Here is a 13,193-nt window from a genome sequence, read left to right as displayed (position 1 = left end):
GGACTGCACAGAGGAGGTGGCGTTGAGCGAGGCCTTGAAGGATGGGTAGGATTTCAGAAGAGAGGAGATATGAGGGGGGGTAGTGATTTGAGCAGTGACCCGGGCGGGACACTTGGGGACCTGGTGTGGCTACCGTGAGATTGCATTTATGACTGGGGGCAGGGCGGGAGCTGCTTATTATTATATGGTCCAAACACCGTGAGTCAGGGACTACCTTCTGGTGTTAACAAGCTCGAGGACTTACAAACTCCCCAAGTCACCTGTTTCACTTAGACAATTTGGGTTGCTTTTATTCAGCAGATGTGTATGGTGCATTTAATCATAGTCCGGGCACCGTGCTGGGCGCTGGAAGAGACGCTCACGCCAGCTCAGGTGGGGTGTGCAAGAGTATGTGTGTGTGTAAGAGGTCGCTGTCATCAAGACCCACACAAGTGAGGGACACATCAGAGCTGGAAATCAATGCTAGGAGACAAAAGGTCAGGGGACCACACATTTCAGGAGAAAAATGAATAGTGGAGAGTGTCCTGGAATCAGGTTCCCCAAAGATCTTCCTAACCAATGCCTCATAATGACAAATGGGGAAGCCAAGACTCTGAATAGTGATGTGATGGCAGGTGTAAGCGATTAACCTGAGTCTCCTGAGGTTTTTGGTCGTTTGACCAGGTGACATCATTTGGCAAGACGGAAGACCCCGCCCCATCCAATCCTGGGCCCTGAGGAGTGGTTACGACCCCACAGACTACCCCAGCCCCTGTCCTTCTGGAGGCACATCTCAAGGGCTCTTTTTGTGCGTTCTTTCTTTTGAGCCAGCTTGTGCAAAGCTAAAGCTGTTGCTCATTTCCAGTGTCAGGAAGAGCTGGTCGTTAGCATTTGAGAATGCAGCCCAGAAAACAGGCGAGTGGATGAAGCAATCCATATGTTTGGGGAGGTTAATTCACTTCTAAGCTACTTATGCAAACACTGCCACTATCTTTCCGGGGTGAATTCAGTGCTCACCGCTCCAGGGCCTCGTTTTTTTCCTTATTAAAAGGGGGGAGCACGGCAGTTCACTTGGAGAATTAGAAAGCTCGCAGATGAAATGATGACTTTGACCCGATTTTGTTAACAGCTGACCTAAAACAATCATTCAGCTTGAAAAGAAATGGGAAACTGGACCCAGAATCCACATTCCACTGCCTGAAGAAATCTAGTGCAGGAGAAAATGTTTCAAACTCCAAAGCTATTTAAAAGCTTTCCCCTCCATCCAAAGAAGGGGGTTATAGAATGCAGGAGGAAATCAAATAGAATTATACCCCATCAGAGCTAGATGGAGCCTCTGTCAGCATCAAACCCTACCTTCTTTGAAAGATGAGGAAACTGAGGCTCGGGGTTGGGGGGGGGGGTGGGCGGTGAAATGACTTGCCCAAGGTCACACCGTGTTTGAGGCCAAGCTGGGATCAGGTCTGTCCTCCCCAGTCACGTGCTTTTCCATCATTTCTTGATACTGTCAGTCCTAGAGGAAAATGATTTGTCTTTTTGCTTCTTTGGAACTCAGTGTCTGGCACAGAGGGACCACAGCGCAAGCACAGAGGACCCACCTGTCCAGGTGGAGATGGTCCTCTTTCCCTCCAAGGGTGTAGGCAATACCGAGTGAACATGTGGATCCCAAACTTTCAACCATTCTTGCAGCTGGGGAGTCAGAAATGAATTGGTCAAGTGAGTCAGATGTGGAGGGAAAAAAATATCTTTGTTTGCAGGGTTTTTTTCCCCAGAAGTCATAAAATAGGAGAGTGGGAGACAAGATCTGGTAAGCTGCCTAGCATCCTTTCTGGAATCTCTGTGGCTCAGAATTATAGACTTTCAGCGTCCTTTTTGGATCCCGATTTGACATCTGAATTCTTCCCTCTCTCATATCATTGCCAGGCGCGTAGACATTTCCCCAAAATGAGGCTGAAGCCGAGGGCTGAGAACAAGGCGCTCTCAGAAATCCTGGGTTCAGGTGACACGCGTAGTGACAGGTGTGGCGAACACAGGGCTCTCTCTCCCTCCCTTTCTATTTCCTGGCAGCAAAGGGAGCTGGGAAGAGTTGACTTGTCCCTGAAGCATGAGCAGGATCTCTGAGCTCGTGTTTGTAAAGCAGAGAGGGAGAGCTCGTTGTCTAAACACCCAGCTGCTGCCGGGACAGGCTTCATGGGCATCATGGAGGCGCAGCGAGAGAAGGCTGTGGAAGACACCGAGAGGGGGGCACTGGCCATGGGTCCCTCCCCTTGCATTGGGTGTCTCTGTGGTGACTGCAGAGGGTGGGGTGGGGGGGGGGGGTGCATGACATCAGACCATCAGACGAGGCCCGCAGACACTGAGGCAGTGGCCCTGAAGTGACGGGGCAGAGCCAACAGCTGCTTTCCTGGTGTGGCTCCGGTGAAGCTCTATTTGAAGCCAGACCCCTTCTGGGAGGTCATGCTGGTGGGATCTGGAATGGGTTCCAGAACCCTAGTATTGGTGATCTTCCAGCACCCTCAACAAAGCCCCCTTAATCTAGGACCCAGAGCCAGAAAACATGTGGAAAATCAAGTGAGTCAGATGCTGAGACCTACCTAGGCTAAGATCGTGACCAAAGGGAAGCTTTGCAGTTGACTAAAAAACACTGCAGAGATAAGAGTCTAATACCAGACAACCCTGGTCAGAGAGAGGGAGAGACAGGAAGATAAGGTTTAGAACCAGTTTAATAACAAGTTGAGATCCATCTGCCACCTGGTTCCTGTAGAATGGCCCTTGGGTTCTGTGGATCCTTTGCTTTCATTAACACAAGACTCTCTAAGCCGTCCATGGTGTTCGTGCCTGGGACGGTGTCCTGCTGAGAGCGGCTGCTTGATCTGTATTGGCTGAGGTGAGTTTACGTGAATTCTGGGGGACCCCAGGAGGAGAGAACTTCAGAGGTGGAAGTATGGTGAGAGAGGGGTGTCTGAGGGTCCCCAGAGCTGATCCAGGTGAAGGACCGAGGACCGGGAGGGGTCTTGTCTGAGGCCTCGGGCCCCAGTAGAGGCAGCAGCAGGGTGGACCCACGCCTGACCCCCACGTGGTTTTGCATCACCAGAAAGCAAGCCACAGCTGGAGCTTTCCTGCGGCTACCGACCTGTATGGGGCTTAGCCTCTGCTTCCCCGTCAGGGACAGGAAAACTTAGGTCCCGGCCAGAGGCCCGAGTGACCAGGCAGTGTGGGAACATGCCCACTGGACAGCTTTGACACCAAGAGGCAGGGTCTCCTGCCTGGCCTGGCTCAGCTCCATGCTGTTGTGGGTCTGCCCTGCCTATATTTTAGGAGCCCATGGGAACCTTTCCAGTTCACCCCATCGACAGGAACTTGAGTTCTCAAAACAAATCTGACCTCCTCTGGCCCCTGCTTCAGTGGTTCTCCGTGTGAGTGATCAATCCGCCCTCTCTCCCGGGAATACCAGTCAGTCCATCATCAACCCCACTCCACCACGCTCTTCTGGCTCTGGAGCCTCCCTGATTTGACTCTTCCTCCCCAGAATGTCCATCCTACTGTCCGGACCTGGATAAAACTCAGTTCAGAGTTGTGCCACCTCTCAGAAGCCTTCCCGGGACCCCCAGTTACTTCCTCTCTGTTCCAAGGTGATCCACGCGCTCTCACAGCAAATAGACACCCAAGGAAGGCAAAGCAGCCCGACGTGTCCTTCTAAGGGGAGAGCATGTGGGTGGTGAGCGCTGCTGTGGAGGGGTGGACGAGTGTGGCGGTAGAAGCAGGTGAGCGTGGACTTGCTGTCCTGATCGTGCTCACAGCAAGCACCTCCACCAGCCAGACCCTCTCCCCGTGCTGTGCACGCTTCACCTGGCAGCATGACCGCAAGAGCCCATTCCCCAGAGGAGCAAAGGGGGCCTTGAAAAGCTCAGCCTCCCGCCCGAGAGGAGAGCTCATGAGAGGGGAGGCCAGCAGTTGGGCTGAGCAGGTTGGCTCTTGAATCTGGAGACTATCTGCCTGTCTAATAGGTGACTGGGGGAGAATTGGGAGATGGGCAAGATAGGGCAATAAGACAGGGCATTTCTCAGAGTGTGCGTCCAGAAGCAGAAACCCCATGGGAGGGTGGGAAGAGGCATTTTTAAAAATATTTATTATTTTTTAAAATATTTATTATTTTTTAAATTTATTTGGCTGAGCTGGATCTTAGTTGTGGCACTCAGGATCTTTAGTTGCCGCATGCGGAATCTTCATTGCAGCACACGGGATCTCTTAGTTGCAGCATATGGGATCTTTAGTTGTGGCATGCGGGCTCTTACTTGGAGCATGCGGGATCTAGTTCCCTGACCAGGGATCAAAGCCGGGCCCCCTGCATTGGGAACATGGAGTCTTAACCACTGGACCACCAAGGAAGTCCCGGAAGAGGCATTTTGGAGAACAGGTCTGAGAGTTCTAGGTGGTTTGCTTTGGGGATGTGTTATGTAAGCCTCACCCTCACCTGTGTTACCTTCAGTGACATCACCTCCCTGATGATTCTGGGGGGAGTGGGTTAGTTTTGAGGATGGGAATGGGGATTCTGGGTCAAGCTTCGCACAGAGTAAGAATAGAGGCTGCTTATGGCCACAGCGAGCATCACAGTTGTTGACTGTGGGCTTTTGGAGGGCAGGAACAGGGTCTCATCCATCTGTGAACGCTCAGTGCCTAGCAAGGTACCCTGCACACAGCCAGTACTTACCACTGTTGTTAAACAGGAAACAGTGGATCTCTTTTTTTTTTTAAACATCTTTATTGGAGTATAATTGCTTTACAATGGTGTATTAGTTTCTGCTTTATAACAAAGTGAATCAGTTATACATATGTCCCCATATATCTTCCTTCTTGTGTCTCCATCCCTCCCACCCTCCCTATCCCACCCCTCTAGGTGGTCACAAAGCACCGAGCTGATCTCCCTGTGCTATGCGGCTGCTTCCCATTAGCTATCCATTTTACGTTTGGTAGTGTATATATGTCCATGCCACTCTCTCACTTCGTCCCAGCTTACCCTTCCCTCTCCCTGTATCCTCAAGTCCATTCTCTAGTAGGTCTGTGTCTTTATTCCCATCTTGCTGCTAGGTTCTTCATGACCTTTTTTTTTTTCTTTTTAGATTCCATATATATGTGTTAGCATACGGTATTTATTTTTCTCTTTCTGACTTACTTTACTCTGTATGACAGACTCTAGGTCCATCCACCTCACTACAAATAACTCAATTTCATTTCTTTTTATGGCTGAGTAATATTCCATTGTATATATGTGCCACATCTTTATCCATTCATCTGCTGATGGACACTTAGGTTGCTTCCATGTCCTGGCTATTGTAAATAGAGCTGCAATGAACATTTTGGTACATGACTCTTTTTGAATTCTGGTTTTCTCAGGGTATATGCCCAGCAGTGGGATTGCTGGGTCGTATGGTAGTTCTATTTTTAGTTTTTTAAGGAATCCTCCATACTGAAACAGTGGATCCTTATCATAATAATAGCCAATCTTTATTAAAGGCTTCCCATGTGCCAGGCACTACGCTAGGCCCAGCCCTAGGAGGTTAAGTAACTTGTCTAAGGTCAAGCAGCTAAATATCTGGTGAGACTGGGATTGAACCCTTGGCCTGTGGCTCCAGCACCTGCATTCCTAACTCTATACAATAATGCCACCTGTGGGGCTCCCCAGACCCAGGAGACCAGGGGAAGGAAGTGATAATGGTGGCACATCGCTAGATTCTTTATCCAGGAGAACAGAAGGTGGGCAGGTTGCCATAGCCCGGGGGTGGTTGGGAAGTCCATTTCCTGGGAAATATGCAGAGGTCCGGGTACAACCTCCCTTTCTGGGGGCACCAAAGTCACCACAGGGGTTGATCTGCCTTTCTCCCTCCCAGGTTTCATGCGTCCTGTGTCAATCTGCACTACGGCTACCTCCCTGATGCCCTGGTGGACCTCACGGGAGGGGTGGTCACCAACATCAGCCTGCATTCCTCCTCATCTGACCTGATGACAATGGTGAAGATGGTAGCCGAGGCGGGCTCCCTGATGACCTGCAGCACCCTGGCCGGGGTGAGTAGACCAGGAATCTCGCTGCACTGGTTCGAGCCTTTCCTCACCCAGGAGCGTTCAGCCACTGGCCCATTCAGGGGAATGGCCAAGTGACCATCATAGAGCTCTGATGCTGTGCTTTACCGACACCACCTCATTTAATCCTCACAGTAGCCCTCCATCTGAAATAGGGATTGCAGAATTCACTTACAGAAGAAGAAATGGGCTCAGAGAGACTAAGTAAAATGCTTACCGTCACACAGCCAGTGAATGGCTGAGCAGGGGTTCAAATGCTGTTGTCTGATACTGAAGCCTTTGCCTAGTGCTTCCCTGTGACCGGAAGCAGTGGGGTCCAGAGTGATCGGGGGGCCCTTTGATTCTCACTGGCTTTAAAGGCAGCATCCCAAGGGCAGAGTGCCCCATTCTGAAAAGCCTGAATGACCCTCCAAATTATTTGAGTCTGTCCTGAGACAGCCAACACCGTATCCCTGAGGACACTTCCTTCACTCTTTAACCATGTGGGCTTTGAGTCACACACCCCTAGTCTGACATGCCACATGAAACCAGAATGCACTTTAAACCCCAATTCCTCATAGCCTGGAGGTGGTAGGTCTTCCCAACTCCCACAAAGTGCCCAGAAGTTATGTCTTGTGTTGTGTCTCGTTGATAGCAAGTAATTGGAGAAGCCAGCAGCCCAGGTCCTCAGGACTCGGTGGGCTTCTGTCTGTCATGGGGTGGTCTCCTGAGGTGTGAAATGCTGGGGCCTCAAGCACCCTACAGCCTTCAAACTCTGCCTCTCTAGGAAAGAAATCCAGGAACACATGCCATTCCAACGTGAGTCAGTGGGATGCTTTTCATCTGGCCACGGCCCAGCTGCTGATTGAATAGTGCTTTTCTATCTTTTTGAAGAATGTGTGAATGTTTAACGCTTGGTCTGCTTTCCTCCTTTGAAGCCGACAAGTGAGTCCACGAGGATGGCAAACGGGCTGGTGAGTCGGCGTGCCTACCCCGTGACTGGCGCCAAGCAGGTAAGGCTCCCCATGAACACGGTGCCCCAGGGTTTTTGCTCCCCGACACAGGAGTCAGAATCACTTGCCTCGGTGAGCCCAGCAAGCTGAAACAAGTAGTGATCACCCTTGCCTCCACCACGTCCAGGCCCATCATGGACAACCCCATTCCCTCTCTTCATTCAGAAGTTCTGACACCCAGTATCCTCACCCCTCAGGGACCCACCAGAAATCTTACTATCCTTGAATGGCCTCAGACAGGCAGAGTGTCTAAGTAGGCTGGGGGATTAGCCCAAAAAGAAAGCAGAATTAACTACCCAATTGACTTGGGAGGAAATTTTGCCCCGAAAGGGTTTTATTTGTTACATACCAACTAAACTGCTCTGACAAAGACACTCGAAGATACAGGGGCTCAAACAAGATCAAGTTCACTTCTCAGCTAGGCAGGTGATTCCAGAGCTGGTAGCTGGCTCTGCCATCTGCAACATGGGGCTTCTATCTGTGAGCCCAGGGTAGCTGCCTCAGGTCCCCTCATTTCCCAGCCGGGGGACGAGAAAGAGGCCGGGGACACTTATACGTCCCTAAGGAAGGCACGTATCAGTAAAGGCACACACCATCTCCTCTCAGATCCCAGGAGTCTGGACCTAGTCATGGGCCACCCTGAGGCCCAAGGTTGTCTGGGAAACATACCATCTAGCCAGGCTGCCATATGCCCAGCTAGAACTTTATTCCCATGAATGCGGGGAGGATGGCTATTGGGGGACAGTCTTTCCCCTTGATGTAACAACCGACTTTGGGTGGACAAAAATGCATATCATCAGTGTGTGCAGTAGCGTTTGGTCTAGAACACACTACTGAAGTCCAGCCTCCTCCATTCATAAATGAGAAGCCGACATCTGAGAGGGGAAGGTCAGGGTGACACAGCTGCTTGAAATGGCTGGGCCCAGACACCACGACTCCTCAATTCCCATCTATGCTTATCACGTAGCCGTGCAGGGACAGCACTTCCTGGCCTTGTGATGATTTCCCACAAATGTTCCCCCATCTCTGTAGTTCTCACAACTCTCGAGGTCTGATAATGTCTTCTAGGTCATAAGAGACAGTGTCGCAAACCCCAGGGTCCATTTTTCACAGGTATTTATGGGCCAAGGAACGCAGAGTATCAGCTTCTATTTATGGCCTGTTTCTCATATCTGCCTTCCCTCTCTGCGTGTCAATCTGTCTCTCCTGTCCGTTGACCTAAGGGCAGTTACTCCATCGTTTTGTGTTTGGGTGAATGTTCCAATCTGCAAAACAGAGGCAAGGTGGGAGGGAGATGCAAGAGGGAAGAGATATGGGGATATATGAATATGTATAGCTGATTCACTTTGTTGTAAAGCAGAAACTAACACCATTGTAAAGCAATTATACTCCAATAAAGATGTTAAAAAACAAAACAAAACAAAGCAAACAAACAAAAAAAAAACAGAGGCAATATTTTCTGTCTCCCGCCTTCCTCCCTAAGGAAATCAGTACCAGAATGCTTCCTGTGCACAGCAAGTGGAGGAGAGTAGGCACCTAATAAATGCCTGTAGGATCAATGGGTGAGTGTGCTTGCATGAGTGAATGAATGCATTTGTCCTTGGCCTATGAGGGTGACATCACGGATTCTCCATCATAGAATATGTGAGGAACTCAAATGACATTTCCCACAAGCAAGGAAGAGGCCCGATAAACCCAAGCCACAAGAGATCCCAGTCCCAGGGGCTCCAGATGCTCTTCCTCTGGAACCTCCCATGCCCCTCTCTGAATTCTCAGTGGAGACAGGCAATACCATCATCACATCTGGCCACGGATGGACGTTCTGCTCGCCGTAGCTCCCCATCCCAGACGTGGACAGGTCTAGGTTAGGGAGAGAAGGTCAGCTTTCTTGTGTGCCAGCCTTCATCCAGGCAATGCTGCCTGGATTACTGTGTTGACAAGACTTTGGCTCTGCTTCCAGATTTGGAAAAAGAGAGCTGCGATCAATGAATGATATCTGTGCTGGGCATGGAAGGAAGGAGCCATGGTACCTGCGTGATATGCTGGCCATTCCTGGCAAGGCCCTTTTTATACGTTGAGATGGCCTTTCTTTCTCCTCTGAATGCAGGGGAGAAGGGACTTGTGTATCCAGAGGTCCAGACGGCCATGGAATGTGAGTCCCGCAGAGGCTGGGCGTGGGGATGGCAGTGACTGCCGGCTTATAGAGCAGCCAAGTAAACACCGAGGGCCAAGGTCATGGAGGTGGACTGGGGAGTGGAAGTGCGGGCGTGGCTGGGGTTTGGGCTCCCGATGATTCTGCTCACAGCCCGGATGTTTCCTGCCCCACAGCACACACTTTGAGTTGTTCTTATAACACACTGAGCAGTCTGAACAGGACACTCTCCTGTGACCGTAGGTGATGAAGACCGTGTGTCCCGCGTGATCCATTCCCGCCATTGTTGCCACTCTGGCTGCTGACACTTCCCAGCCTGTGCTCTAAGGAGCACCGGCCTGCTGAGATGCTCTGTGAAAGCGGTATTTGGATATTAACATTTTAAAGGCTCTGAGAAGGCCTGTATTAACAATGTAAGTACAGCTTGGTTTTAATCTACCATGAGCCATGAAACCATTTTTTTTCTAGGAGTAACAATTAACTGCCTCTGCAACTTGCATTCAAGAGAATACTTTCAAGGAATTATTATCCTAGGATAGATAACCTGGATCACCTCTTCCCAGTGGCACCCTTTCTGAGAGATCTGACCAGGGCCAGGGTACAGTCAGCAGCCAGGAGAGTGAAGCAAGAAAGCCCGCCCATTCTCAGGTGCAGCTGTGACCTTGGCCTCGAAGGTTACGCCTGAGGCACTTGGCCAAGGCCCATGTGATCACCAGCAGAGCACTGTCAAAAAGAAGTGACACATGGGCTTCCCTGGTGGCACAGTGGTTGAGAATCTGCCTGCCAATGCAGGGGACACGGGTTCGAGCCCTGGCCTGGGAAGATTCCCCACATGCCGTGGAGCAACTAGGCCCGTGAGCCACAACTACTGAGCCTGCGCGTCTGGAGCCTGTGCTCCGCAACAAGAGAGGCCGCGATAGTGAGAGGCCCGCGCACCGCGATGAACAGTGGCCCCCGCTTGCCACAACTTGCCCCGCTTGCACAGAAACGAACACCCAACACAGCCATAAATAAATAAATAAATAAATAAATAAATAAATAAAGGCGTTCCTTTAAAAAAAAAAAAAAAGTGACCCAGTCAGACAAGAGCCCAAGAACTTGATTACAGGTTCTTGCTGCAGAAAGAGGAGGTTGTAACTCTGACCACAAGTGCTAAGATTAAACCAGCCCATAAACGCAGTGTGCTTTGTAATCTCATCCACCCTCTGGGGGGGACACAGACAACAAGATAAATGAAATTGGCATTTTATACCATGCACCTCGCTGGGTCAGTGACTCCCCAGGGCCAGGGGTGCGTGTTTCTCTGCATGCCTCATTTAGCCCCGCTCTCAGCCCCTTCCGGCCACTGGCCACTCTTCTCCCCTGTGCCTGCCTGAGTCCCTGCCTGTCCCTTAGGCACTGAGGGTGGCTCATTAAGCTCTTTGGGCCACCAGGCGACCGTTTCTCACGTCCCTGTTCCATGGGCTGCGTCACGTGCTGGCAGTTAATAATACACTGTGTGCAAAGCCTGGGGTGCCTGGCGGGGTCAGAGAGGGGCACCCCCATCCCATGTGGCATTAAAAGAGTACCTTCCACTGCAGTGTCAGCTAGACAGAAGTAGACAAGAAAAGAACGATACCCAAGCTGGGTTCTTGGGCCCTTGTCTGACCACATCGCTCCTTCATGGCACTGCCCTAGTGGTGATCACGTGCTGGCCCGGGGTTTACATGCAAGGTCAGGGTCTCGTCCACATGTGAGAATGAGCTGGGCCCTGGAACAGCTGTATCCTTTATCCACTCCCAATTCTAAAATTAAGAGCCTGGGCTTTGGAGACTCACAGTGGCTGGGATCAGAATTCCTCCTCTGCCACTTACTCTGTGGCCTTGGGAAAGTTGCTTAACCTCTCTGATGCTCAGTCTCCTCTGCAAGACGAGGATTATATGAATATCTACCTCAGAGGATTGAAGGCCGTAGTGCACGTCACACACTCAGCCAGGCCTGTCTCCAAGCCCTGCCTGCACCCACAGGTTCCTTTTCCACGTGGGAATATTCCACTCGGGACTTTCTCCTGTGACCTGGAATCAGTGAACAAGTCCGCCCCTTCCTCACCCCTCCAGGCCTCTGTCTCCTCAGATGACATTAGCACAGATCAATACTGCCGCTACAACTCAATCATGCTTTAATTCCTCTCACCAGGCGGAGGCCTCCTGGATCCAGGAACATAAGTTCAAAGGGTTGTGATTGTTTTGTTGTAACTTTTCAACAAACAGTCCTGCCTTCTGGCCTCAGTGGTCTGAAGGAGCAAGTGTGCCGGCCTCTGTATCTGGGACAGATGATGATGTGATCGCCTGGGGAAGGAAGGAACGTTCAGGCCACGGAGATGCCCTGCTCACTGACAGAGGCAGGCTGCCGGGGGGCCGGGTGCAGCTCCGGGGCCGCAGGCTAGGAGGGCTCCACTCCCAGGCCTCAAAGGTCCTGTCTTGCTCAAATCAGCCTCCTACTGGCCTTGCTCAGGACAGTGCTGTGGAGACCCCAGCACAGCTCCCAAGGGGCCGCCAGCAAGGAAACAGCTATTTGAGTGGAATAGAGATGCCGGCTGTGACAGGGCATGGAGGAGGCTGGAGACCCATAAAGATCTCCCCTCTGCAGCCCATGGCACCATCTATTTATCTGCTGTTGTCTCAGCTGGCGCAGGTTTTAGGATGCAGTCGTACAGACTGAGGAAGCTGCACCTGCCCTTCAAGGTGCTGCACAGAAAGAAGGACTGTTTTCTCCTCGGTCTCATTCCAACTCCACACAGGCAGAGACATTGATTTTTTTTCCTTTCCATTTTTTTTTCCTGGCTGCAGCCAAATGAGGTCAGAAGTTAAATTAGTCCTTGGAGGTGAAAAGCAGCTGCATTCATATCCCTTCTGCTGAATTTTGCTGGAGAACACTGACAGTTTTCCTTTTCTGTTCTTTGCAGATTCAGTACAGGAGTGGCTGGGAATGTCTTATCCACCTGTCAAACCCCTGGGGCAAGAGCGAATGGAGAGGGCACTGGAGTGACAGGTATGGCTTTTGGAAACCTATCTCTCTCCTTCATGGAGACCCGGTGTTTGGAGAGCATTCTGGCCCATGAGGGCAGCAGGTGGATCTCACTGCAGGTCTGTCCAGCTCACACCTGTGTGTGACTTTCAGTCGAACTCACACTCCCATGATGCCATTCACCAAGCATCATTTAAACACCTGCTGTGTACTCTGGACTAAGTACACTGTGCTGGGTGGGTGCTGTGGGGTGCATACAGATGACAAGAGACAGTGTCTGTCCTCCAGAAGGGAATAGTCTTGAGCGATGAACCCATATACCTAGAATAAGTACAAAATTAAAAGAGGGGTAGGGTAGGGCAGGAGTCAAGTTCTACCTGGCAGACAGAGATGGAGAGAAGGAGTCTCCTTCCATAAAAGGATCCCATGGGATTCTGATCCAGATGATGCCGTGTCATCAGGATGGAAAAGACTTCATTCTAGGGGGAGTTGGGGAGCTGAGGCAAAGATCTGGCTGATTTTTTGACTCAGTCCACCTGCGTCGTCCATCCTGCCCTATTAGTCCAGACCCCCACAAGCAGCCGATGCCTTGCTGGTGGTAGGAGTGAACAAAGCTAAGTGGGCCTCAGATGCCCCTGCTGGCCGTGTCCCAGGCAGTTGCTCGCTGACCCAGCTGACCTATGGGGCCCCCGCTGTGTGGTCTGTAGTTCCTGGAGAGCTGGGCTGGTGTTTCCCAGCTGCCAGGAGGACTGATCCCTGGTCCCCACCCCTTTGCTGACTAAGAACGAGATGGCAGTCCTAAGAGGGATGGCAGGCCAGCCACAGGGGACTGGCTCCTCTCGGCAGCCAGAGAGGCCCAGCCTGCCCGCAGGTCTCTGAGGGCCTGTGTTAGATCCACGGAAAGAGTCGAGACACCTTGGCCAGCCGTGGCAGCTTAGCACGAGGGAGAACATGATCTGAAAGGAAATACATTGCGTTCAAGCGGG

At 51.3% G+C, this 13,193-nt stretch overlaps 1 protein-coding gene across 1 annotated transcript in view; it reads left to right on the top strand.

The window, feature by feature from the left end:
- CAPN13 (calpain 13) overlaps positions 1-13,193 on the top strand; it is a 53,083-nt gene that overhangs the window by 15,629 nt on the left and 24,261 nt on the right. Inside the window, 3 exon segments of the mRNA XM_068564151.1 lie at positions 5,868-6,042; positions 6,975-7,049; positions 12,146-12,231. Coding sequence (XP_068420252.1) covers positions 5,868-6,042; positions 6,975-7,049; positions 12,146-12,231 — 336 coding nt within the window.

This window comes from Eschrichtius robustus, chromosome 15 (assembly GCF_028021215.1).
Source record: "Eschrichtius robustus isolate mEscRob2 chromosome 15, mEscRob2.pri, whole genome shotgun sequence".
NCBI lineage: Eukaryota > Metazoa > Chordata > Mammalia > Artiodactyla > Eschrichtiidae > Eschrichtius > Eschrichtius robustus.
Note: the sequence above shows the minus strand (reverse complement) of the source record. Positions and strands in the feature narration are given on the sequence as shown.